The sequence below is a fragment of the Marmota flaviventris genome, chromosome 3 (assembly GCF_047511675.1).
Source record: "Marmota flaviventris isolate mMarFla1 chromosome 3, mMarFla1.hap1, whole genome shotgun sequence".
NCBI lineage: Eukaryota > Metazoa > Chordata > Mammalia > Rodentia > Sciuridae > Marmota > Marmota flaviventris.
The window spans coordinates 178,770,757-178,798,156 of record NC_092500.1 but is presented as its reverse complement, the minus strand read 5'-3'; the positions used below and the strand labels follow the sequence as shown (position 1 = coordinate 178,798,156).

Sequence of the window (27,400 nt, the reverse complement as noted above, 5' to 3'; positions counted from 1 at the left end):
GTGTTTCCCAAAACTCATCTATGAGACAATATTAAAAGCTTAGAAGTGAAATGACTGGGTTATAAACCTTAACCTAATCAGTGTCAATCCACTGCTGGGATTAACTGAATGGTAAGTGTAGGCAGGTAGGGTATAGCTAGAGGAAGGGACCATTGGGGGTGAGCCTTTGGGGTTTACATTTCAATATGGTGAGAACTTTCCATTTCCTCATGTGATGTCTTGAGCTGCTTTCCTCTACCAAACTCTTCCGCCATGATGTTCTGCCTCACCTCCAGCCTGAGGCAAGGGAGTCAGCCATCTATGGACTAAGACTTCTGAAACTGTGAGCCCTCAAATAAACTTTTCTTCCTTAAAATTGTTCTTATCAGGTCTTTTGGTCACAGCAGCAAAAAAGCTGACTAAAACAGGCAACATCCTTTTCTTAATTTTATCCACTAAATTAGCATCACATGTGGGTCCTGTCTGCAGCACACATGGCTGTGGCATTTCAATGGTGGTTTTCTGTTTCCCTTATTCCTTCTGTATCACATTGATCTCTCCTGTAGGGAAGCTGTCCCACTTCTTCATTTGTTTATTGGATTATTACTTTTTATTACTTATTCACTTCTGGATGCTTGAATGTTTCAGTTATTCTGAGAGTTAAAATCCTATATCATTAGTGCATATTTTGTTGCTCAAATCATCCCACTGCTGACTACCAGTTCTTCAGTGTGGATCCAGTGCCCTCTGGCAGGCCCATGCTCTCCTGCAAACAGACTCTCTGGCCCCACAAGATGCATCAGCTCATCCTACATTTTCTCTACTCCACATCTGGAACCAGCCCCTTCTACAAGGAGCAGGGTATTTAGCCAGCAGGCCTGGGGGTTTTCAGATGCTGATTGCTATTACTTCCATCCTTTTAATCACAAATCTAATCATGCCTGGCCTTTGCTTAAAAATCACCAAGTAGCTGGGCATGGTGGCACATGCCAGTAATCCCAAAGGCTTAGGAGGCTGAGGCAGAAGGATCACAAATCAAAGTCGGCCTCAGCAACTTAGACCCTGTCTCAAAAAAAAAAGAAAATCACCAATTATTTTGCATAAATAAGCCACTGGAGTCTGAGAAATGTCTTGGCCATCCTTAAAGACAAATAAAAAATCTGAGTAATAGGGGCTGGGGATGTGGCTCAAGTGGTAACGCACCCGCCTGACATGCGCGGGGTGCTGGGTTCGATCCTCAGCACCACATAAAAAAGTAAAAAATAAAGATGTTGTGTCCACTGAAAAATAAATATTAAAAAGTTCTCTTTCAAAAAAAAATCTGAGTAATAAAGAGAGACAGCATACGTGTAATCAAAAGTAAAAATGCGGAAGTGCCTAAAAGACACATATCCACATAATATCCCTCTATAAACATATAACAAAACTGACAGAATGAAATAGGTAATCATAAAGAGTATGTAGCAACTTAAAAGTTTTTAAATAAATATAAACACAGTTTAAGCATGAAAGTTTTAGCCTTTGAAGTTTAAATTCCACTTTTTGTTGAGGGTGGGGAAGAATGCCATATAACTTCAAATGTGTTAATTCATAAGGATCAAGATGTCCTCTATAGCTTACATTTGATCAAACAGGAAGGACAATTTTCCTTTTTAAATTAAAATTGAGCAGTGTCAAAAAAATCTTTCCCTGGGGCTGGAGTTGTGGCTCAGTGGTAGAGTGCTCGCCTAGCATGCGCGAGCACTGGGTTCGATCCTCAGCACCACATAAATGTAAAATAAAGATATGTGTCTACCTAAAACTTAAGAATAAATATTTTTAAAAAAATCTTTCCTTATCCCATGCTAAATTGGGTTTAAGTGACTTGTAAACACAAGTGGATGAAGTGATTTCCACCTTACACAGTGTTTTACAACCTCATAAGCACAAACCATCTTTTCCTTGTAGGCCACACATGAGGACCTCTCTGGCATCCAGCCACTTCCCTGTAGCACAGACCTGTTCCATGAGTGCAATGAATTTGTGAAGTTCATCCCTGTTCATCCTATTTGTTATAAATGTTATTACAAAAAAATGAGCATTTAATAAACAATTCCTTTTCAGCAGGAGTGAAGGCATGACTTTCAGATTCAATACTGGCAGATGTCATCTGATCCATGCATCACTCCTAAAATGTACTGTAAACAGCACAAACAAATGTGATCTCAAGCAGATGTCAAATGGATATCTTGTTATTAATGTGGGGCTTTTGTCTTTAATGAGAATTTTTATAAATTTTAACCTAATTACAAAATCTAAAAATAAATTGGCTGACAAATACATCTAAATGCTTTCATTTGCTATAGAGCAAAAAGTATTTCTGAAAATAATGATTTTAATTTTTTAAATTACTTAGAAAAGCAAAGTTTAAAATTAAAATCTCATGAATTACTTTCTACTAATATTGCTGGCAGATTCATTGATGAATTTCATTAATCTCAGCATCTGAGATAACATCGTAGATATTAAGACTGGGAATAAGATTTTGTGGGATACAGTAGCACTTGAATCTAATATCTGAAAACCTGTCTTCTGGGTTGGGGGAAAAGCATTTGATTCTCCACCCTTAATTCTCCCTTCTGTAATAGTTAACAGTAGAGAGTACATAATCCCTGTATATTCATAAGAGAGGATGCAACCACAGCACCTTGATCCAGGAAAACAACATCTATGCATCATAAGAATAAAAGGATTGCTGTTTTGTCACTAACAGTGTTCATGTCATTAATTTAAAAGAAACAATCAGCTATTTTAAGCCAAAAACACTATATAGCCAACTAACTCTCACTGTGTCCTTCCAACCTCCAGTTATGAATAAATAACCTGAAAACTGCTTAACTGTTTCCTATAAATATGAACTTCTTTAGCAAACAAAAGATCTTCAACTGGCCAATTCACTTTTTGATCAATATTAAAAGCAAAACATTTTTTATTTCAGATACTGGGACACTGTATGCAAGTCTGTAGTATTTTAGTTAAAGTAGTTGTCATTTTTGGCTTTTTGAAATGTTCCTTTTGACCTGATGTGTTATTGTTTCTTTTTGTTGTTGTTGTTTTCGTGTGTGTGTGGTGTGTGTGTGTGTGTGTGTGTGTTTTAAACAAAAAAATTTCTTAAAAACAGAGCTGGGAGATCAGGTTCTGGGAGGCAAGCTTTTGCTGCAGGACCCAAAGGATTTGAGCTACATGCTATCATGCGGACCAAATAAAAACTGCCTAGTGGTCATAACCAGCACTCCACCACCTCTACCAGGCCAGAAACCTGAGTCCCCTTCTCCTTTTTCTCACACCTCATCAATATGCTCTTCTTCCAGCAGTGGAAGCAAGTTTAAACTTGAAACTCTATAGTGTCTGTCAAAAAGCAATCACCAGAAGACAAAAAAGCAGGGAATGGGTATTTAATGTCAATAGGAAAAAAAAAAAATAGCCTGAAGGAAAATAAATATAATTACCAAGCAGAACAGGCAATCAGAATTGAGAAATGATGGGCACAATAAAAGGTAGATGTGAAGAAAAACATCCAAGTTAAAATTAATATGTTGCAATACCAGAGAAATTAAGTTTTCTTTCCAAAGGGGAACTGAGTTAATTTATTAAAATTTTCAGAAAGGACTGCTGCCTACACTTGCTATTTCAATTTAAAGACAGAAGCCAAATAAAAATCTTACAGTAAAGCATTCTTTGGAAATTGGACACTTAGGAAAAACTGTGAATATATGTGCCTCAGAAAGAAATGGAAGTTTGGTTGCTGGTGGTAAAACTGTTTATTTCTACACTCTTCTTCAAGGCAGATACTTGGTTTAAAATCTAACAATTGGGTACCAAAAAAATTTTGTTCCATTCTAACAAAGGTGTTAATGGCAGCATTTCAATGAATTATTTTTTTCTATTTTGTCTAAAAAGCTTTTCCAAGACATAGGGCAAAAAATTCAATGATAAAGTGTCACATTGGTTCTGGAATTCTTCTTATTCCAGGTATTTTTTCTTTTTAACGGATACATAATATTTGTATATTTATGGGGTACAGTGTAATAATTTAATACATGTACATAATATATAATGATGAAATCAGGTAATTAAAGTCTCCATCTTCATGTCATTACTCTGTGTTTGGAGCCTTCAAGCTCTGGTCCTCTGGTTTCTTGTGAAGTATAGAGCTGTTGCTAACTACAGTCATTCAACTGTGCTGCAGTTAGAACACTAGAACCTAATTACATTTTGGTACCCATTATGCAGCCTCCTTCTATTTCCTTTTCCCTGGTCTCCAACGACCACTCTTCTCTGAGATCAATTCTTTGAGATTTCACAAATGAGTGAGAATATGTAGTATTTGCTTTTCTGTACATGTCTTATTCACTTCACATAATGTCCTTGATTTCCATGTTGTACAAACGACAGAATTTCATTGATCATGGGAAAATGGGTGTACATTCCATTTGACAGGCTCTCATGGGAAAAAAAACAGAAACAGAAACTTTTTTTTTTAATAATATTCCTTTCTGAAAAAAGGAAAGTAAAATGAAAAATATTTAAAGCAACCATGATCTTTGAGACCACCAATGCTACCACCCATTAACGTCATGAATATTTTTATTTTCTTAAAAACATTTTAGGGGTTGGGGTTGTGGATCAGTGGAAGAGCACTTGCCTAGTACATGTGAAGCACTGGGTTCGGTCCTCAGCACCACATAAAAAAATAATAAAATTTGAAAAATATTTTTAAGAAATTTTAGATTGGAAAAGTAACATATTTTCTCCTTGTTATCTATGAACATAATACACTTTAGTTAAAAATAGTAATGTTTACACATTTCATTTTACTGAATATACACTGTACATCTAGAACATTCTTTGGTGGAAGACATTAGGAATGATGTTCATTCGTGTTTCTCTAACCAAAACTTTCAAAACATTTATTATTCCTATAAACTAGTGGAAAAGTGAGACTTTCATGGGGAAAAAAAAAAAAAAAGAAACACGTACAGCCAATTTGGGGATATGAGGAAAGAAATCAGTTAAAAGAAAAAAACACTTTCAAAAAGTGAATGTTCTTCAGGTACAGTGGCACACACCTGTAATCCCAGTGGCTCAGAAGGCTGAAGCAGAAGGATCTCAGTTCAAAGCCAGCCTCAGCAAAAGTAATGTGCTAAGCAACTGAGATGCTGTCTCTAAATATAATACAAAATAGCTCAGTGGTTGAGTGCCCCTGGGTTCAATCCCCGGTGCCAAAAAAAAAAAAAAGTGAATGTTCATGGGAAATTATACAATTGATTGGACATACTTACAAAAATCACATTAAAATAAAAGATATATAAATACAACCTGTTAACTTAAAATGTGACTTTTACTTGGGAGGCTGAGGGAGGAAGACTGTAGGTTTGAGGCCAGCCTGGGCAACTTAGAGAGACTGTGTCAAAATAAAAAATAAAATAAAAAGGGTTAGGGATGTAGCTCAGAGGTAGAGTACTCCTGGGTTCAATCCCCAGTACTGCCAAAAATAAATAAAATGTTCCTTTTTTTGTATTTCATTTTGAAAGAAAAACATACAGAACAAATAGGTTTGTGACATAACTTTTCAAGAGTTTTCACTTAATAGATTTTAATTAGATTTTGGAACAAGAGTGAACAGGCTTTTAAAAATCATATTTAAATGAAAACTTGCTACTGAATATAAGACCAAGAATGACCATTAATAGGAATTTTCAATGTGGCCAGTTTGATGTTATTCCCTCCTCACCTTACCCTGTTGTATTAAAGAAATCTCCCCAAACATAACTACTAAAACCATAAAACAAAAACAAACAAAATTATTTTTATCAGTTTAAACTATGAAAAAAAATCTCATCTCAGTAAATGCCAGGTTGAGTCATTCCCTTTTTTGTCCTGACAGGTATCTTGTTTAAGAAGCCAGTTTAAATTTTCCTAGGGTCATTGCATTTCTTGGAAATCTAATACTTTGAATTCTCTCTTTGCAGTAAAAATGCTATTTAAATGCTGATTAAATACATGCCTGCCTTCCCATAGATTATCTTATCAATCTGACCTGGTATCCTCAAGTAGAAATACACTAGGTATTTGTTTTCTACTAAAACCATAGTACTTATAAAAGAAAAAACAATTCCAAGCAAATTTTGCCCCAAACTTTTCCTTATAGTTTTTCAGTAACTTTTACTGTCTTATCAACTGTTCATAATCATTTTAAATTTGTGTGAGGCTGCAACTGTTTTCATTATGGATTGGTAAAATGCCCTGACAGAGGAGCAAGCAGCACTATGTGGATGTGGGTACTGCTACAGACCAAAATGGGACCCTGAGGCAAACCACTTAGCTGTAATGGCTGTTTTCTCACCATAACCGGTTAGGCTAAAAAATGCCAGTCAGAAGGTAATTTAGAAAGTTGTCTTTATTATAATCCAAAGACAGGGGTAAATTATAATTTTTATTCCAGTTTCATTAACATTGGCTTTTCTATTACACAGATCCTAACTTCTAAACAAAGAACGTGTAACAGACAGGGTGTTCTATACCAACAAGACCCACCTCATTCTCACAGGTTCTGTGGCTCAATGACGGGAAAGCTATAGTGGAAGAAGACAAATACTCAGAAACAGCTGTCACTTCCGTACCTACTCTGCCTTGCCATCTTTTCCAGAGGCAGACAGAGCTGCAGTCACCTACCACGTGCAGCCTCAAACCATCATGTTTTATGGAATCACACTCCTGGGTCTTCGACGCAGGACCTTGTATTTTCTGGGCACTGACTCTCTTGTCTCTCAAACACACAAGCATCTCTCTCACCTTAAACAAGGTAACACAGGCTTCACCTGCTTGATGCATTATCTGCACTGCTCTTTCCTTATAGGCAAAGTAGACCCCAGTGCTTTCTTGTCTCCTCCCAGGCCTTAGGAAACAGAAACAGTGACAGTAACCAGCTGGCTGCCTCCAATGTACATTACTTGACTGAATCCTCACAACTCACCACTGTGACTGTTTTACAGATGAGGTGCCCAATAATTACAGGGAATTAGCTCCAAGGTATTGGATCAAGTGGGATTGAACTCGGGGCCCATTTCCCATTATAAGCATGGCCTTGAGTTCCTGAGCAATGGGTCACTAGAGAAGGAGTCCATGGCACTGCACCCCACTTTTCTCAGGCTTCTTCTCCTTCTATAGTCTCTACCCACACCCAGCTTTGACTCTTGCTCTATCTAGAAGCTGTCTGCCACTGCCCCTGAGCATCTGCTGCAAGTCTTAGCAGCTTGCTCATCACCATGACCAGCTTTTCCAGGGAAATATTTCTACATCCATCTCTCCCATTCCTTCCTCCAATTGTCACCATTTCCACTTGAACACCTCACCATACACTAGCTGGCCTTCCCATAGCTGCCCAAGCCCCTTCCCACATTTATCGTTCCCACTTTTAGGATTATCTTTCAGGGACTCAGCACTTGCCCTGTTCCACTCAGAACCACATTGTCTATCACTACTGACCAAACTGTCTCTACAACTAGGATCCAACACAGCATATCATTTTGCCAGCATTTTTTAAACTCCCTGGTTGCATAAAGCTGCCATTTTCCTCCTTCCTCTCCCTCGGCCTATTTCCTTACCTTTCCCTCTGTTCCTTCCTACCTCCAACCTTTCCCAAACATGTTTTCCATCCTTAACGATCTCTGGAAGGGAAAACAATTCCTGTTCCAGTGTGAAGGTAATACATCATACCAAGCAGAAAATACCATAGTAACAAACACTGCTGAGCTTTTTCTGCAGGTAAATGAGTATCTAACTACACAGAAGCCACTGACTTGACAGAGCAAAAGCTGTACCTCAACAGTGTCACTTGCACCCTGCCATCAAGGACAAAGAAGTAAACAGGTAGGTTGTCTACAAGTTACTTCATGACATCTTCCACTCCCAGGAGCTAAAGGTGCCCAGAGAGGCACTGGGGAGTCACCTGGTAAGGAAGTGGTAGGAATGCTCAACTGGACAGACAATCCACACAAGTCATTCATTCCTACTTTACTCCTGTTGAGGCAGGACCCAAAGATGACTGTAGCTGGGACCCTTCCTTGAAGAGCACATGGCCCTTGGGGGAGCTGCAGTCACCAAAGCTTCCCTTCCACTGTGACTCTAAAATTCTGCCATGGACTTTCCAGAGTTAGCATTTAGTTGTACACTGAACACTCACCCAATCTCCCCAAAAAGAATGGTAGTCACTTCAACCACACCTCAGACATGGTACTTTTCTCCTCAATTAAGGAGGTTCATTCATTGTTAAAACTGCCTGGCAACTCTCAGAGCCTCAAGAAACATCCCTTCATCACTGTTCAGACATTTTCTAGCATAAAACAGACTTACATCTAAAACCTTTTCAAACATCCTTCCCATTAATCCTGCAGAATTTTGCTCTAATTGTAACAGGAGAGATTTTTCCATTAGCCAAAGCAATCAACTTTTGGGAAAACAAAACACACGAACAAACAAAACCTTAGAATCATTGCTTCAGACTCTCTGTTCCCCTAGTCAGACCATGACAACCTGGCACCTGGCTGGAGATAGAGGCCGCCCATTTCAAGCTTTCTGGTCCATCCCAAGGCCCAGTGAGAGAACAGTCTGGCTCCCTCAGACCCCCACCATAAATCAGGGCACAGCTTTATACTGCACCGGAGTCTCAGCAGGAAGAGGAATGGGATTTGTTTGTTTGGTCCCTCTGTAGTCTTGTGTCTGGAGCAACTGATTTACTCAGCAGACACTGGCTGGCTGAATAAACACTCGCTCAGTTGTGCTACCTCCTATTCAAGGAAGCCCACTTGGGCTGCGCAGTATCCTTGCTCATTTCCCCCATAAACATACAAAGCCCTGTCACCTCTCCCATCTTCTGGGACCCAAGGTTCTTGAGGAACAGCTGGACAGTGAGAGGAGATGTCCTGAAAATCCACATCCAGTCCAATTTCCTCCATCGGTCATACACTTTGCTACTCCTAATATTCATCACAGGCCACACAAGAGGGGAAAATTGCTGGAGAGATCAGCTCTGGTTTCAGGCTTCAACAAATTATAAGTGCATAGAATTTTTACTCCAACTCAGAACTCCCAGAAGTGTTTCCCAGCAGATGGGCTCCTCAGGTGACCTTGTTGAGATGCAGAAAACTAAAGTTTTTCACTTTCGTTTTCTAATTTCAGGATTTATTAATCCATCCTTCCAAATCATGGTGCTCTTAAATAACATGATTTACCTGTGTCACTTATTTACTACAAAAGAAGACTATTTCAAGAGAAAAGATTTAAGAACTGATTAAACCATCTAACTCATTTTAATTTAGGGATATGAGAAAGGTTTTTAAGTTTGACTAAGTATACTACAAATGATATAATAATTTCATGTGTAGGAAAGAGCATTTAATTTTACATTTGGAATGTCACAAACCTTAGCAGGAATGCAGGAAGAGTGGGTGTGGAATCAACCCAGAAGGCAGGAGACAGCTTTCAGGTCTGTTCTGCAAACCTTTAACATTTAACCAACAGAGCACAACAGTCCAACCTCTTCCAGTGGAGAGTTATAAAAATAGTTTGCTCATTAAAGTATGTTAATGTCCCCTTTGGAGCCTAAACATCTGATTGTTCAGAGACTGTTAAGTCGTTTTTAATATGTGAGATATTCTGGGTTTCTGCAGCCAGCAGAGAAGGTGAAAGTCAGAACTCACTGGGACCCAAGAGAAGGGGAAGCCCTAGCATGTTTCCAAGAACAGCAACACAGATGGACGGACGATTCTCCATATTCTGGGTTCCAGTTAGTCTGCTCCCTTGGCAAGCAAATACCTGTTCACTACACCGGCTTTTCATTTCAAAGGCAAAACCGGGGTTCAACTAAAAGGAGAAGTTCGTCACAACCCATCTCTCTTCCCAGGGCCTTGGAGAAGATCCGCGTCACCAGGCGGCGGGACACTGAGACTCGGCGGGCACTGGGAAGGAGCAGCACCCACCCACTCCCGCACTGGGTGACAAACGATTCCATCTCAAAGTCTTCACCGCTCCGCGGCCCCCTTTCCCACGCTCCCCAGCCCTGGCACGCTCTCCCCCACGTCCCCTCCCCCTCGTCAGCCCCTCCTCACAGCCCCTCCCCCTGGCGAGCCCTTCCCTCAGGAGCCCTTCCACTCTCGGAGGCCCTTCCCCTCACGACCCGTCCCCCTCGGCCCGCCTACCGTGCCTCCGGCTCACCGACATGGCTGAGCCGGCAGCTACGCCGCGGCCCAGCCAGGGGTCCCGACGCGCGGCGGCGCTTCCGGAGTGAGCCCGCTAGGCCCGCCCACAGGCGGACCGTCCAATCCGGGCCCGGGATGCCTGCCGGGTACGTCAGTCATTCGCGTTCCTTCCTCGGATCGGCTGGTTCCAAGGTTCAGGGCGTGTCCGAGCCTCGGGCCTCGCCCCCGACCGCCTCGCCACGGAGTCTGCGCGGAGGGCGCCGAAGGGGCGGCCTCGGCCCTGGGAGGGGGCGCGCCCGCGGGAGGCTGGCGCTGGGGCGCAGGTCCGGGAGCGAGCGCCGGGGAGGAGATCCTGGCTGGCGAGGCGGAATCCCGAGGCCTGGGGGAGCCGGGTCCCGGTCGCTCTGCCTCTGTGCGTCGCCGGCCCATCCCGCTCCGGTGGCTGCGCGGGACCCCGGCTCTCGGCCCACCTGCGCCTCCGCGGATTCGCGAGTGTGCGGTCCGCACGTGGTGCGTGCTGGGCGCGCGGACCTGGGGCGGCCCCGTCCCTAGCGCCCCGGGGAGGCAGGGCCGGCAGGGAGGCGCCCTGTTCGGGACGGCGAGAGCACGCGCGCGGGAGAGGCGCCGCCGAGCTCCGGGCTCCCGCCGTCCGGGAGCCGCGGAAGGTCCTGGGGCGCGAGGTCGCCTTGGGCTCTGCGGGCCGCGGAGGCCAGCGGCGGTCGGTCGGCGGCGCAGTGGAGAGTTCCGAGGTGCCTTCCAGAGGTGGTTAGCCGCCGGCTGGAAGCCGACTTCCCTGAGGGGATTGGGAGACTACTTTGAGTCAAAGGCAGTAAGAAAGATGTCATCGGCTCGCATCTGTGTTGTGCCTGGAGGTTGTGGCAAGAGGTATAGTGTGGATGTGTGCGAAGGCAGAGTAAAGGAAGTTTACTGGCTGATCCGAGGGGCTGTGACTTTTGGAAAAAGGGAAGTCTAGAATGGACCCGAGATTTTCTTCTGGAAGCTGTAAAGTTGGAGTTGCCCAGATGAGGTGAAACCCTTGGGGGATCTTTTTTGGGTGATGGTGTGCAGCTTCAGACAGGTGACATTCCAGATGCTCACAGGATGCATACACCCTAGTGATCAGGAAGGACATGCCCCAGGAAGACCCCCAGGCCGACATGTCTTCCAAGGACAGCCCTTAGGGCCTCAAACCTTTGGAAAGTGGGGAGACGAGGAGGTCCTAGCTGCAGCCCAAGAGAGGGGGTGTGGCCAGAAGAGAGGGAAGAACAGGGAGTATCACTAAGCCAAGTCAAAGAGATCCTTCTTCCCAAATGATGCTGATAGGTCAAGATGAGGACTGGCCACGTACAGTTGGATTTGTCAAGGGCAAGCCATTGATGACTTTGATCACAGTGATTTATTGGAATGGTAGAGGCAAAAACTTGATGGATATGCACAAAGAGAATTGTAGGGGAAACCCTGAAGAAGCTGGACCTAGGCTACCCTCTAGTAGGGCCAGGAAAGTGGCTGGTGGCTAGAGGGGTTTTTAACACAAAGTTTGTGTGCCAATTTGGCCTGCTCAAATTGATATTGGAAAGTAAGTCCTGTAGGAGAGAGGGAATAAGTGCTGGGATAATGCCCTTCCTTAGGTTACCCTCAAACTTCTTGTTCTTCATCTCAATCATTCTCACCAGCATTCAGGCCTATTCTGGACCTTCCTATGTTTCAGCAAAATCTTCCCAGGAACCAAGTATTTTCCTCCAGCACTGCTTCTTCAACCATACCCTATTCTTGAAAGACTTGACTACAGAGTCAGTGTCCATTTTGACATCTTCAGTTGACTTCGTGGCCCAACCCATCTTTTCCCTCCATCCCGTCAGTCACTGTACCTACTTCAGCTACAGTCCCCAAGGACTTACATGTCACCAACTCTAGCACAAACTTATCGGTCCTCCTATAACACTGTTCGCAGAAGCACCATAAGCCCAGCTGCCACACCAGCTTCTGGAGACATCATTGCTTCCTCACTTCCTCCTCTCTCCCCACATGACCCATCCAGCAAAATCTCAAACATCCTTGTAACATTCCTTACTTCCCCTGCCAAATTTGTGTTTTCATCATCTCTCACTGAGATTTCTTTAGGCATTTAAAAATTGATCTCCCAGGTCCCACTCTTCTTTTCTCATTCCCACCCCATCACCTTCTTTTCTCACTGCAGCCAAAAAGATCTTTTAAAAATTCCACTGCCATTTAAAAATCCATGGTAATCCATCACAGCAACAAGGCACAGAAGAAAAATCATACAATCTTAACAACAGGTATAGAGAAAACTTTTGATAAAGTGTAACGTCTGTTCATGATTGCAAAACAAACAAACAAACAAACAAACAAAAAAAAAAAAACCCTGAAACTCAGCTAACAACAAATAGAAGGTGACTTCTTCCACTGGATAAAGAACATCTATAAAAACTCTACAGCTAGTAATAAAAGACTAGCAGGTTCTCCACTAAGAACTAGAATCAGGAACTAGAATGTTCCCTCTCACCATTGCTTTTCAACACCATACTAGAAAATCTAGCTAATATAATAAGACAAGAAAAATAAATAAAAGGTATATAGATTGGAAAGGGAGAAATAAAACTCTTTTTTTTCCTGCAAAATTGCCCTGCTCAAAATCATACATTGGATCTTCACTGTGTGTATGACACAATTCTAAGTCCTTAAAATGTTATAAAAATGCTACTCTCTCCCTTACTCACTTAGTTCTGTTTATTCTAATTGGTCATTTAGAAGAAAAAGCACTAAGTCTTCAGGCCTGCTCTTCTGTCAGGAACCCTTTTACAACCACTGCCGAAATCCCTTTCTTCTTTAAAGTTCTGACATGCCAATTTCTGACTTCTTCTCATCTACTCACTTTTACCTAGAACCTTGCTGGTAGTTCTCTTTGACGCTGTGGGGCTATGGGTATGACTGGGGATGTGGAGGTGGAGGGAGTAACCCTTGATCTTTGGGGGATGGAAGTCATCTGAAAACACATCCCACCTTCCCATTCTCAGGTACATTCCATGCTGTGCCTTAGAGAATTCCTGGGGAGATTTAGGCCAGTTGCCTTCAGGAATGACCAGCCTGCTAATGCATCTTCCACTAGCTTTTTTTTCCCCCTCTATTTCCCTGTCTCTATTTCCTCTCTTTTCTGGGGATCCATCTCTCAAATATAGTATCTGCACTCAAGTCCTTGTCCTAGGTTCTCCTTGGGGGAGAACCTAGAGGAAGATTTAACTTATTACTTGCTCAGCTCAAAGAGTTCTTCCCCGACATCACACACTATTAACAGCACTTTTCATTCACCAGCAACACTCTTTATCTTTCCTTCAGTGAATCAATTGTATTTGTGATTGCACATCATTCCTGTGACTTTTAACATGACTTCATACCTAGACTGGAAGATCCATGTGTTTAGTGTCTCTTTTTTGGTTCTATGGTAAAGGGCATCTCATGAATCTAACCAGGATCTATCCCGACATGGCCTCTGTTGCTGAATTTGCCAGATTGCTGTGGGTTGTCAGTACAACTTCCAGGAGATGAATTCTTTTCCCCTGGCTCGGGCCATCTATGTTCAGCCTTATCAAGCAGAACAGGGTCAGAGCGTCTGGACCAAATTCAATAATAAAGAGATGTTGTCCGTGGGGTCCCAGGGCACCAGGGGTGGATCCCTCTTTCCTAAGAACACTAGGACTAGCCGGTGGATAGTAGGAAGTTCCGTTTTACAGTGCCTACAGTCATGGCATGCTCTAAGAGCAGCTGAGTGCCTTGAAGACACTAGAGGACGTATCCTGTTCTGTACTGGCTCTCTATGTCCAATAAGCCCTGTGGTGGTGGTGGTGAAGACCTCACACTGCAAATCAGTTCTTATGAATGCGCCGGCGGGTGCCTAATGTCGGTTAAGCACTGGCTGAGCCTTCCCGGGTGTTGAGTGATGTGTGTAGGTAGGTTCCCAGGCTAACTTTCAAGCAAGTTGAACGGTTGTCCTGTGTCCCAAGCCACCGCGGTCTCAGAGCCCTTGGTGTCCCCGGGTAACCCGCCGCTCCTGGCGCAACAGTTGGGTCCGGTGGTGCAGCCGCCCTTGCGGTCGAGCTGTGCGCGCGCTCCCGGGCTATGCGCGCCTAGAGACCAGGCTGCAGGGTAGCCGCCGCGCCGCGGCCTGGGCGCTCCCCCGAGGCGCGCGGGCGCCGGGCCCTTCCCCAGATGGAGCTGCGCGCCGGCCGCCCCCCAGTGCGCCGGTGCCTCCCCGGGCTCCAAGTGCGCAGGCGCCGGCCCCGAGGACCGACAGTGCGCGGGGCTGGAGCGCGGTGGGAGCGCACGGTGGCGGTGGCGGTGGCGGCGGCGGCGAAAGACTGAAGGATCGCGGGCGGACGGCGGACCCACAGACCTAGGAGCTTAGGAGCCGGCGGCTGTGCCGCACGTGCCGCCTGGCTTGAGGGGTGGCCACCTAGCCATGTCACCTAGTACCTGCTGAACTAGGAGTGCTTGAGGATGTCCGCGCTGAGGAAGGTGCGAACCCCCTGGGGCCGGGGGAGGGGGACCGACACTCCGGGGCGCTGGACCTCCAGACCCGTAGGGGCAAGTAGGGGGCGGTGCGGTGTGATCAACCTGCGTGGACCCTCTGAGAATGGCTAGATGGGGGCGGGGGCGGCTAGGGGACACCGGGGGTAACCTGTGTTAGGGGATTCTTCGCTGAGCTCCTCGCTGGGCTGCGGCCGGACCCCGGGTTCCTGGGGTACAGGAGCCTGCCAGGAGCTGGGAGAGGCGGAGGTGTGAAATTTCCGGTGTAACCCCGCCGGGAGGAACGCGACCCGAGAGCGCCGGCTGGCGAGGGTCTGCACGCCCGGCTCCTGGAGGCAGCTGTGGGGGAACGGGGGCAGCAGCCAGCGACTTGCATCCGCCCTCCCCCAGCCCAGGTGGGAACGCCGCCCAGGCTGGAAATGAAGGAAAGGTGCTGGGCAGCTGGGCTGTGCGGGGTGGTCGTGGAGGCCGGGAGGGGTCATTGGAGCTGGGTCGCAGCGGCTGTCGCGATGAGCGCGACCACAGGCTGCTCTACGGGAGGGGGTGGCCGCCGCCTGCTCTCCAAGTGCGAGCAGGAGCACGGGGGCTTTTTTAGGGGTGGTTGCTAAGCGAGGCGCTACCCAGCGCAGGGTTTTGTAACTAAGCCTCCCCCGGCAGCGGCTGTTGCTGTTCTCGGGCTTCTTCGCTAACGATCGCAGCAGAAATAATGAGGATGTAATTATTACAGCCTGCGCGGCGAGGGGGTGGGGGGCGGCGAGCACCGGCTCTTCTGCCTGGCACTGGCCAGGTGGGGCCGGGCGGGGTGGGGGCTGCTCTCGCTCCTCGGCGTCCTCCTAGCGCGTCTGTCGCTTGGAGCGAGCGGGACCAGGACCCGGGCGGGGGCTCTCAGGAAAGAGTACAGAGGTGGGGAGGGACGGCAAGCAGAGCGCTCCGCTAGGGATGAGGGGTCGCAGGTGCAGAGCCGAGCGCGGCGGCTGTGGGGTGCTTTGCATCCGAAACTCCACGTCTCCTGCGTGGCTTTTCCCCACTTCTTAGCGAACATTGTGCCAGCCACCCGCTTGTCGCTTCTCTTAAACGAATGACGATTTCGGCTAAGGTTGGAATCCGAAAAGCGTGACTTATCAGCAGCGGCGGTCTCGAATCGATTAAAAATAAAGCCATGGGTAGCCAGTCCATCCTCTGCCTTGGCTGATCTGCCGGCCCGGGCTGTGGGTGGCGAGGCACACCGCGCAGCCGCTCCCCTGGTGTCCGGAGGGTGCTCCGACGGCACGGGGCCTCGGGCTCACTCTCCGTGACCCGCTCACGGCCCTTAACTTCCTATCTGAGTGGAGCCACGAACCCAGTGATGTGTCCGTACTTACCGAAGACTCGCTGCAGAAGGTGAATCAATCACATTTGTAATTAGAAGACAACCCAGTGTCTTGGATGGCCCCAGGGGAGGTCGGGCACCCTTTCAGGAGGGCTCCTCCTAGGTCTCCAGGTCCATCTCGCCTGGGAAGTAACAACCCTGCGCCAGAGGTTAAAGTGCACCTCAACACCATTCTGCTCTTACTCCCTTCACGTTCTCTGTGGAAGGTAATAGAGCGTAAGGGGAAAGAAAGGTGAAATGATGAAAAAGATGGTAAATTTTGGCAGGTCAAATTGTTACTTTGGTGTTTTAAAAAATGTCATTAATCAGGATTTTTCAGTAGCCAAATCGTCTTGTGCAGGCAGCTGGGTGACTCACAGAGTTGGCTCCCATGGTAATTGTAGAGTATATGTACTGTTTCCTTTTAGATGGTGTGACTTTTCATTATTTGGACGAGAACAAATTAGAATGTTTTATACCCCACATCTGGCTGCATGGCTGGGCTCAAGCACCCAGAGCTGGGAAGATGGTGGACCTGGTGAGAGAAAGTAGGAGGAGTCCTGCCCTAACCCTGTTATCCACTTCCTATTACTCAAGGTCTTTCCCGAGAAATGTGGGATTTGTTCTTAAAGACAAGCTGTCCGGGCACTGGCACTGTGTCTGTGAGCCTTCTTCCTGCCCCTTTGCATCTCCTGCATCACCTGCCTCCTGGGTTCTTGGTGAAGAGGTCAGTGGAGGGGCAGTAACTTCAGTTCTTGAGGCATCATGTGAATTTGTATGCTGCATTTTAAGTTAAAGGGTAAACTTAGTAAGCAGAGTACCATGTCAAATAATATAAATTGATGAAATTAAAATTTTCTCTGAACAAGGATTTTTTTTTTTTCTCTCAGAGAAGCACTCTAGGTCGACTTCACCTTACTAAGCATTGTTCCCTTTCCTTTTAAAGAGCTTTGCATTTACTATCCAGTTATCCAAAGTGGTGCTCCTTGAGGCAAAAAGAAGCATACTTATTTACTTATGTTTTTGTATGCCTCAGGCTACCTGTGTTCTGGATGGGATAATAATGATGTTTTTATAGATTTCAGATCTCATTACATTTTTTCTCCCCAATGACATGTATGTCCTTCTATGGCAATTCATAGCTTTTCCAGTTTTCATCCCCTTTATTTTTGAAATTGGTGGAGATTCCAAACTGAATATTAAAGGCAGATATATACTTCACAAAATCTAAATAATATTGAATTCTGTGTGCCTGAAACCTGATCAATTCTGAAATTTGAGGAAGATAATATTTTTTAAGTATCAGAGAATTTGTTATTTTCATCTTTTTTTTTTTTTTTGTACTGGGGATTGAACTCAGGAGCACTTGACCACTGAGCCACATCCCCAGATCTATTTTGTATTTTATTTAGAGACAGGGTCTCACTGAGTTGCTTAGTGCCTCACTTTTTGCCAAGGCTGGCTTTGAACTCACGATCCTCCTGCTTCCGCCTCCTGAGCTGCTGGGATTACAGGCATGCATCACTATGCCTGGCTGTTTTTTCCCCTTTAACACATTATCTCCCATAATGTTGAAATTGAGGAAATTTCATAATTCTTTTATAATGATATTTGAAGTAAAACCTCTCAGATACCCAAAAAATAGCTTGAAATTCACTTTGATCATAGATTTATAAGGAAGTTAATTAAGTATATTATCTGTGGACCTTTGGAATGGATATTCCATGGTCATTCAATGGCCATGATAAAATCACCATGATTCATTGTCTGGCCAGATGGGAGTCATATTCAAAGCATCACAGTAGGTTGCTATAAAAGAATTACAGCCTACCACACAGGAAGTTGGGAGCAAAAACATTCTATGCAGTTGAAGTATTCTTAACCACAGTTTTACCTAGTAGTTGTTATTCATCATAGAAGAATTCCTGGCTCATTACCATTTTAATGGTATGTTGTTTCTAGGTGCTCGGTGTGTATAAAGCTGAGTATAGTAATTCGCATGTCTCATGACAAAAGCACTCTGGTTTTCAGGAGGTCAAGCATCTGGGCCGACTGGTCATGGGTTGTAGGCTGTGCAGACTCCAGTGTAGATCTGCAGCTGCTCTTGGTCAGCTCCCCTTCTAGGTGTTCAGAACAGAGGCAGACAGCAGATTTGGATTCCACATTAATCTCCTTGACAATGGCAGCTGGCATTCATATGTGAACCACTGATTTTCTTTTTTCCTGCCATTGTTCCTTGCTTTGACTTCATCTACCCATGAGAAGGCTTCTCCCACCATCAGCTCTGGGTTTCCTCTCACTATCCTTCCTCCTAGCTCCAAGAGCAACTGCAGCTTCTTTTGGCTGTTCTCCATCCCCCACAAAGGGCACTATAGGTGCTTCTAAGATGCACTCCCACCGGGGTGCCACTGGTGATTTTTTATGGGATACCAGTTCTTGAACATTGTATCTTTCTTTCCTGATGTTCCAGGAAAGTTAGGTTAGGTTTACTGGCCAATTACAATGAGTTCTGGTGTATTTGTGCAGTATGAATTTATTCCAAGACCCTTGGAAGGAGGATCCCCAACTCAGGGTATGGCTCTGGCAGGCCAACCTCTTGTGGTCACAGGAGTCTGTCCCTCTCTTGAGTCATTAAATCATCAGAGAACAGACACTCCACTCAAGCCTATAATTTTATGTGTCTTTTGAGGAGAGGAAAGTGTTAGGAAATAAGGCGTGGAGATACTGCGATCAGCACACAGCTTTACTTGCCAGAACACAAAGCCAACTCTGGGCCAGCACCTGTCTATAAGAGAAAAGGACAATGCCCATAACTGGAGATGGTGACCTGACCCTGATGGCAGTCTTGGCCAAGTACAAACCAAAGTACACCAGAACCGTCACTACCCCTTGATCTTAAGTTATGTGAACCAGGAAATTCTCCCTTTGAATTGGGTCTTCTTCCCTGACATCCAAATGGGGTGGGTTTAGTTTCTTCAAAAGTTTCCATGTCAAAGCTTTCATTGTGGGGTAAAATTTGTTCATTACCAGGTGATATATATATATATATTTATCCAGTATGCTTCTTATGAGGGAAAAAAGGAACAAAATTTAAATCAATCATTTCTGGAAATGAATAGACATTTTGAATCAGCTTATCCTTAAAGCTGTAGCAGCAGTTTTAAAAAGTAACCTTGTGAAAATAATTGGTCATTGTTTTAAAAATTATATCCCAAGTCAGGTGCAGTGTCCTATGCCTATCATCACAGCAGCTCAGGAGTCGGGGCCAAAGGACAGAAATTCAAGGCCAGTCTTACCAACTTAGCAAGGCTTTAAGCAACTTGATGAGACCCTGTCTCTAAATAAAATCTAAAAAAGGACTAGGAATGTAACTCAGAGGTAAGTGCCCTTGGGTTCAATTCAATAACAAAAGATACCCCATACTTTGCACACAGGAGGGAAGCTAGATAACAGGTTCCAGAATACAGTTAAAAGGAAAAAAGTGGGAATTACCCCCTCAGGCCCATAAAGTACATACGTTAAGCCAATCAACATTAAAAAACCAACCAACCAACCAACCAACCAACCAACATGCTTTTGTGCTTAGTGAACATTTGTCTTGCTATTTCTACAATGCTGATGAGCAGCTTTCTGTCCTGTCTGCACAAGGCAGTGACTGTGAGGCAGGTCTTCTGTGGGCCTGCCTGGGCTGCTGAGTGGCACTGAGAATCCCTTTGGCCTTGCTATGCTTCAGTTTCCTCCACACTCAGAGAGGTGCAGTGTTACCTTGCTAGGTAGCTGTGGGATCTCAGAAGCCTTGAGAACTGTGTAAGTGCTCAGTACTGAACTTATTTAACCCTGCAGCAGTAAAGCCAGGTTTCGGTGTGGGCCACCTTCGTTGGAGTTCCCATACAGCTTTAGTGATTATTATGATTAGTCATCTTTTACTTATTTATATATTGTTTGACTATTTCCTTTTCTTAAGTTTTTTGACTGAGCTCAACCACAAAAAGCATGGTCAGAAATGTTAATAAAATAGAAATAGGAAGAGCCAGCCAGTGTGACGACCATGAAAGGGAACGCATCCTCCAGGCATCACATTTGACTTTGAGCTCAGCTCCTTGGGAGTCAACAACAACAAAACCCACAAACCCTCACTTGATTTCCTTATCAGGGTGGACATTCAAACTAATTTTCCAGTGGAAAAAAGTTTTCCCTAGTCTTAAATCATAAAATACTTTTTCATAGTCGATCTGATACACAAGAGTTAGACTTATATAACATGTAACACAGAAGTATTTTTCATGATTGTACCTTGTAGTAGACTTTGAAGGAAACCAAAAGTCAAACACATACACAACCCGCAGGAGGGCATGGTAATCTTTTTCTAGTATTTACACATTACCTCTGTGACCAGGTGGTAAACTATGGGTACAGGAGCCTAGTCTTCATGTCTTTGCACCACCCACAAATCTGTTGTAGTTACTGTTAAAGACACATGAATTCATGCTGCGAATCTTATAGACCAGTCAAGTTTCTTGAGTTTTCTGTATCTTCATGATCCCTAAAGACTTGGTCCGTAAATGCCCATTAAACCTGTTTTAGCTCAAGGCAAGTGCCCTTGCCATCCTAAAAGTGGCAGCATGAGGAGGGAGTCCCCCATAACTCCTAACGCTGCTGGACTGACCTCCTGAAAACTCATCATTAAGTGAATGTGCCATAAGAACATCGTACATTCAGCCTGCCGAACACCCCAGCCCCAGTCAGCTGCCTTGTCCATGCTCAGAACACTCATTAGAATCATCTAACACAACATGATTTTATAATACAGGGCTGACTATTTCATGTAATTTATTGAATGCTGTACTGAAAGAGAGAAATGGAGTGTTGTGTGGGTATGCTTTCAAACCATCGGTAATGGGGGTGATCTGTGTCGTCTCTGGCCTGATACTACTTCCACTCCTTCTCTTCATTCCTGTCCCACACACTGGGAAAAGTCTTCCTTCACTCAAGGAGAACTCAGGCCATTTCAGCAGATCTCCTCAGACCAGATCGCATTGGTGTTTCTCTGCAGCTGCCGGGGACGGCACCCATGCTGCCTTGTCTGCTCTGTCTTCCCAGCTCCCCTCTTTGAAGGGCAGCTTCATGAGGAAGGGTCTCTTGTCCTCACTGTGCTTGGCTCCTGGCTTAGGAGGTCCTGTTTGACCGTGAGTGGGTCAAATGCATGAGCAGAGCAGAACTGTGGTCTCCTGGGCACCCGTCTCCATTTCCCCAGGTCTGGGTGGTATCACCCTGCCCCTCCCTCCACGCTGTTCCTTGGGTCCTTATCTAGCTTCACGCCATTAGACTCCGTGCCTTCACCCTAGTTTAGCAATTTCTTCTTTTATGTCTTTCCCTCACATTTGTTCTTCCAGACCTTGTTGAAGGCTACTTCCTTGTGGTGTGTCTCCCAGGCTTGGTGCCAGATGAGGTCATCCTCTCAGCCCGCCCTTTGTGCTCTTGGAGAGCATGGTCTGTGGAAGTCATGGTGGGGTTCCTGAGGCAGGGCAGTGTCTGGTACTGTGCTCGGCACTGCAGAGATGGCAAGGAAGGGGACAGGACTGGGGCCCCTGTCCCCACATCTGCTGTAGAGCTATAGACCATACTATTCAGAAAACATCTGGGTGAATAAGTAAATCCACAACCATAGAAGACCCTATTACGGTACCCAGTTCCTCATCTGCACGTCTCATCCATTCTGTCTCAGTTGTGTTTATGTATGATCATGACAGGAAACTGTAAGCATATTGATGGGTTTGTATGTTTTTCTATTCTCTCTCTCTCTCTCTCCGCTCTTAATGTAAAACCTTTGGTCCTTTAAAAATAATTTCAGTTTTTATGATACTTTCTGAACAAATTTATGAACTGTTTTCTGACTGTCAAATGTTTAGTATAGACTGTATTGTAGATAATAAGGAAACTTGAATCCACAGTTGAGAGTTGTGATTTTGAACTTTTGTTGGTGGCCCTTCTAGTATATGACATTTCTGAGTTTAAAACAAAGTGTTCTAGTTTATCAATAGAATTAGATTCCAAGTTTTATTTTTGTTGTGAAAAAGGAACTATATATTTCTTTGAGGTAGCTAGACAGTATTTCTTATTCATCTACTTGCCTGCTTCTCAAATGATGTTATCCTAAGTACCAGAGATCTCAAAAGAAAACTTATGCATTGTACACATTGTACATGACTATATCACAACAAATCCCAACATTATATATGATTATAATGCACACAAAAAAAACCCTCAAAAAATCTTGAAATTTAGATTGGTCTCATAAAGATTGTAGTCCCTGGCCTAGCCTTTGAATCCACACTAGTCTGAAACAGGGCTCTACTTATTCTGGTGAATCTCATGAATTTGGGAGCTAAAAATAAAGGCATACATTTTTTCTCATAAATAACATACAGAAATTTAATTTTATTCCTACAATATGAAAGGATGTTTGTGAATTATAAATGTCTTTTGGGCATGGGGATATGACTCAGTGTCATAGCACTTAGTTTGATCCCTACTACAGCAAAACAAATATAAATAAATAATAAAGTGAAAAATAAGTAAAATTTTCTTTACATATAACTAGTCCCAGCATGTTCATGCCTGGGAACTTATCCTAAGGAAATAATCGTGAATTGGTAGGAAGTTATCTAAGCAGATGTTTGCTCTAGCTTTGTTTCATAGCATAATATTAGAAAATGGCAACAGCAGGAGACTGGATGAAGTTATTATGAGGGGCCATACTGTAAGAAACACACCCGTTAAAAAGACGAATGTTAAATATTAATACCACAAGATGTTTCTGTCCTGTGAAGTGATTGCAAGATAGCATGCACAGCATCCTACATGCCCATGGAGCCCCTGAACTTGGAGACAGAGGGAAGACTGAAGGGTCCCCATCAGCCCAGTCCCAGCCTGTCTTCACAATGGTTAGGGTAGCTGCACAAGGTAGTCTGTGCTGCCTTGCGTGTCCTGACTGGGCCAGCTGTCAACTCCTCTCCCCTTGATGATCCACTTTGTCCCTTCAGCTTCCAGTTTCCTGTCTGGAGTTAGGGCCTTTACATAGGCTGCCACAACCTAGAGGGCTCCTGTGCACCATGGTTTCCTCCTTCCTCAGCTCCCTCTACTTTTTCCCCATATAGTGCTTCTCAGTTGACCTTCATGCTCTGGGCCATTTCCCTTGCTGCTTTCTCATGTGCTGTGTGATTTGCTTATTTATTCTTAATATTTGTCTATTAATGAATAGCATTGACTGGGCACTTCTTGTGTGCCAGGTTAATTAAGGCACCCATGTTGACTTATTCTCTCATAGCTCTGTGGGGTTAGGACTGCTGTTCTGCATGTTGCAGAGGAGACTGAGGGAGAGAGTCTGAAGTCAGGGACACAGTCTGGCCAGAGCTGCAGACCTCAACATGGTGTGCTGCTTTAGAGCTGGAATTTGTAATCACCACCATGAATGTTGCTGGTGGAGATAGAAGCTTTATGAGGACAGGTGTTTGTCCATTTGGTCACTGCTTTATCTCAAGCATCTGAAACATGCTGGGCAAGAGGCATCTGGTCAGTGTTTCCTGAATCTATGAATGCTGAGCCATAATGATTTTGATTTTCCTGTCTGTGTCAATGTCTTGGGCCTCACATATACAGAGTCCTACAGATAGGACTTAAACAAGGATATCTGTTAGCTCCTATAGTAAAGGATCTCTGCAGGATGGGGTCACCCTTCTGCTCCATGGCTGTCACTACTGTGACATTCCCTCTGGAAGGCGTGGCAGCAGTAAGCAGAGGAGAGACTTGTTCCCTCAGCAGGGTTTGCCAGCCTCCATAATGTGCCTAGGTGGAACATGATACAAGTGGGCTTCTGACTTGTTCAAGTTCAAAATAGTTTTCCTTGGCTTGTGGTGGCCTTGCCCAGCACGGTCATTCTGTCCATAGGCCCTTGTGATCGATGGCTCTGTCATTGTCAGGAGAAGGCTCTGTGGTCACCCTATGCATCCTCAACCAGCAGGAGAGAGCATGGCGGGTGGTGTGTAGGAAGGTTTTTAGGCTTAGCCTTCTGCTCACACTGTATCAGCCTCCGTCAGTGTCACACATACCTACCTGCAGGGATGTGGACCCACACAGGCCATCAGCTGATCTCTGCGGTGAAGGAACTTTAGAAGTCCTCTGGAAGACTTTGCCTTACATCTTGGCGTATCTGCATCAACTATTGACCAGAGTAGGGTAACCAACATTTGGGGATTAGGTTAATCTTAATATGCTTTCTGGACTCAGCTGTCCCTGGTTCCCCTGTGGTCATGCAGTAGAGTTAGAACTGGAGAACAGATGACCTCTCTGTTAGGAGAGGAGGAGTGGCTGGCTGCTCATTCACAAGCAACATCTCCTGTAACTAACTGTTCTTATGTTCTGAATTGCCTATGACATGTGTACTTTTGTAATTTAATGAAGCCTTACAGACTTCTTTTAATGTTCATCCAATATAAGGACTGCAAAAATATTGTCAACATTGAAGCAGAAATCTCCTCTGAACATCCATTAAACTTGTTGGAAATTTCATTCATGACTTGTCAGTCATTTGTGCATTAACTATTGATTGGATTCAGCAGCTATGTCACTTGTGGGTCTCTGGCTAATGTAAGTGAGACTGACACTTTGGAAGGACCTGGGCTAGTGCACAGAACCAAGGGAAAAGCTGAAGAACAGGTGCAGGAAGGTTGCAACCCTGGCAGCTCAATAGCAGGGCAAAAGGGCTGCAGCCACTCTCCGTCTCTGCCTTGCTGTATTCACAATGCAACTCCATGGAGTTCCGTAGCTCAGCCAGCTGCTTTGTTTTAGTTGAGAAGTACCAGATACCTGGGAAGAGGGAAAGGTGTGAGTCACTCAAGAAAATGGCAGTGCAAATACATGGAGTCGCGTACTGGGTGCAGAAGTCTCTTACCTGTCTTCTCTTCTCCTAGCAAAGCAATGTAGTCCAAGTCACAGAGGTGAGAGATATCCTACTTTGTATCATCTTATAATGCATTCTAGTATTTTTAAAAAAGAAAATACTTGCATATGTAGTGGGTAAAATCCAGATCCTTGGTGTTACAAATTCATTAACAGCATCACTAATTACTATTCAAAATATTAATTATCTGCAGCATGCACAATTCATTCTTTTGGTCCTGCCTGAGAGTCTTTGCTCTGTTTCTTTAAATTTTTCTTTTATAATATGTATAGGTGGTTCTTTGAAATTCATTCATTCTTTTCTCTTGGAACAAGAATTAGGCAAAACCCAGAGGCCTGTGTTTTATTGTACAGTGTGGTAATGCATTCCCTTGGTTCCCAGATCTTTTCTTCCTATTAACTTTCTTTGTGTTATTCATCTTTTTTAACTCTCTCTTTTTTTTTTTTCTGCAATGTACTCTGTCCTCTCCCTTACCTGGGGGTGAAATCGGAGACTAGTTGAACTACTTTTGTAAATTATCTCTTCCTCTTATTCCTCCTCCTTTGCCATATAATCAGTCAAATATTTAGAAATTATAGAGAAGCATAAAGTAAGATATTTACAGTCATCACTAATTCCATGATCCAGAAATAATTTAAATCTGTTGTTTTTTTTTTTTTGTATATTTCTTTTCAGCCTCCTTTTCCTTTCTGTTTGCTTATTTGTTTAGGACTGAGGGTTGAACCAGGGTGCTCTACTCCTGAATTGCATCCCAGGTCCTTTTTAAAATTTCATTTTGAGACAGAATCTCAGTAAGTTGCCCAGGATGACCAATTTATCCTACTTTAGCCTCCAGAATACCTGGAATTACAGGTGTGGCCACTGCACTCTGACCTTCTTGTTTTTAAAACCCAAATTGGGAGCTATCCTGTTTTTTTCCCCCTTTATATTCTTTGCTAAGAATTTTCTCATACATCCAAATTATTTTAATTTTTAAATTGATATTTAATATTCTCATATGCAGTATGAGTCAACTGTTTCCCTAATGATCAACATTTAAGTTACTTTAAAAAATTTGAGCTTTTACTCTGTGATATTTCCTGAAAATATGGACTATTTTTCTCCAGTAAATTCCTAGGAATAGTATGATTAGTTAATGGGTATGTTTAGTTGATTAGGGTTGCTCTAATGAATTACCACAGTGAAGAAACTTAAAAGGACAGAAACACATTCTCTCACAGATCTCGAAGCTGAATGTTCAAAATCAAGATATCTCAGAGCTGTGCTCTCCCCAGGGGCTCCTGGGAAGAGCCTTCCTCCTCTCCCATTCCTGGTGCTTTGAGCATTCCCTGGCTTGTGGACCAGTGGTCCCAATTCTATCTTGTCTTCTCATGGTGTCTCCCCTCTTCTACCCATTTAAGACTCCCTCCCAGGGACACTTGTGGTTTCATGTAAGACCCTCCTGGGTACTCCAGGACCGTCTCCTCATCTGAAGGTCCTTAGTGTATCATGTCCATAAAACCCTTTCCAGATAAGACCACATTCACAGGTTCCAGGGATTGATGGGGGCTTCTCTTGGGACCACTGTGTCTGTGCCAGTGGACACTTTTAAGAATCTGAAACCTCCACTCAGCTGTACTTTAAGCTGGAGGTTTCCACCAGCATCTAGTAAGTGCCTGTTTTGCTATAGCCGCAGCAGTAACAAGGAAGGTAGAGATAGGTGTGCTACAAGAAAAAGTGGCAAGGAAACTGAAGTGAAGGGCAGCAAAAGAAGGGAGCGGCCGAGCGGATGGGGATTTAGAGTATTTTCTGAGCCTGCTTCGATGAAACCATAATGCAGCCACTCCTACCCTTAAAGAAGGGTTAGGATCCTTAAAATATAAAGTTTCTTTCATGTGTGCATAAGAAGAGGCAAAGATGTAAACAGACAAGTCATAAAACAATCAGGATTTTGGTCAATAAGCATTTAAGTATTGTCCATAAGAAATGGTAATGAAGAGGCACATTGAAACTTTACTGTTTAAAACTGTCAAGGGGGTTATTGTTTTATTTTATTTATTTTTTTCCTTTCATGCATCATTTATTTTATTTTTTATTTGTAAGGGGGTTATTATTTTAAAATAATTAATGGCCACACACTTTGGTGTTTGATTTTCAAGGGGACTGGAGCTCAAGGCCCCTTTCTTGCCTGCAACTGTCCTCTTCATTCTGGCTCCAGCCAATCTCTCTGCCAAGTGGGAGTAGGTACCCAGTGGGGCCACCTCCTCCTGTGTTTCCAGCTGATCAGAGAACACTGCGTTCCCTCCTCATAATCAATGTGAGCTTCCTATTTCAAAAAGCTTAATGGAATAGCAT

The 27,400-nt window shown here is 44.2% G+C and overlaps 2 protein-coding genes across 2 annotated transcripts in view; one reads left to right on the top strand and one right to left on the bottom strand.

Annotated features, from left to right (window-relative positions):
• Erich1 (glutamate rich 1) overlaps positions 1-10,309 on the bottom strand; it is a 78,397-nt gene extending 68,088 nt beyond the window's left edge. Inside the window, exon 1 of the mRNA XM_027952119.2 lies at positions 10,218-10,309. Within this exon, the coding sequence (XP_027807920.2) occupies positions 10,218-10,239 (22 nt within the window). The 5' untranslated portion in view covers positions 10,240-10,309. The remainder of the gene's footprint in view (positions 1-10,217) is intronic.
• A 333-nt stretch (positions 10,310-10,642) lies between these two features.
• Positions 10,643-27,400, top strand: part of Dlgap2 (DLG associated protein 2) — a 589,656-nt gene continuing 572,898 nt past the window's right edge. The window contains exon 1 of the mRNA XM_071610646.1: positions 10,643-10,727. The gene's annotated coding sequence lies outside the window, so the exon portion shown is untranslated. The remainder of the gene's footprint in view (positions 10,728-27,400) is intronic.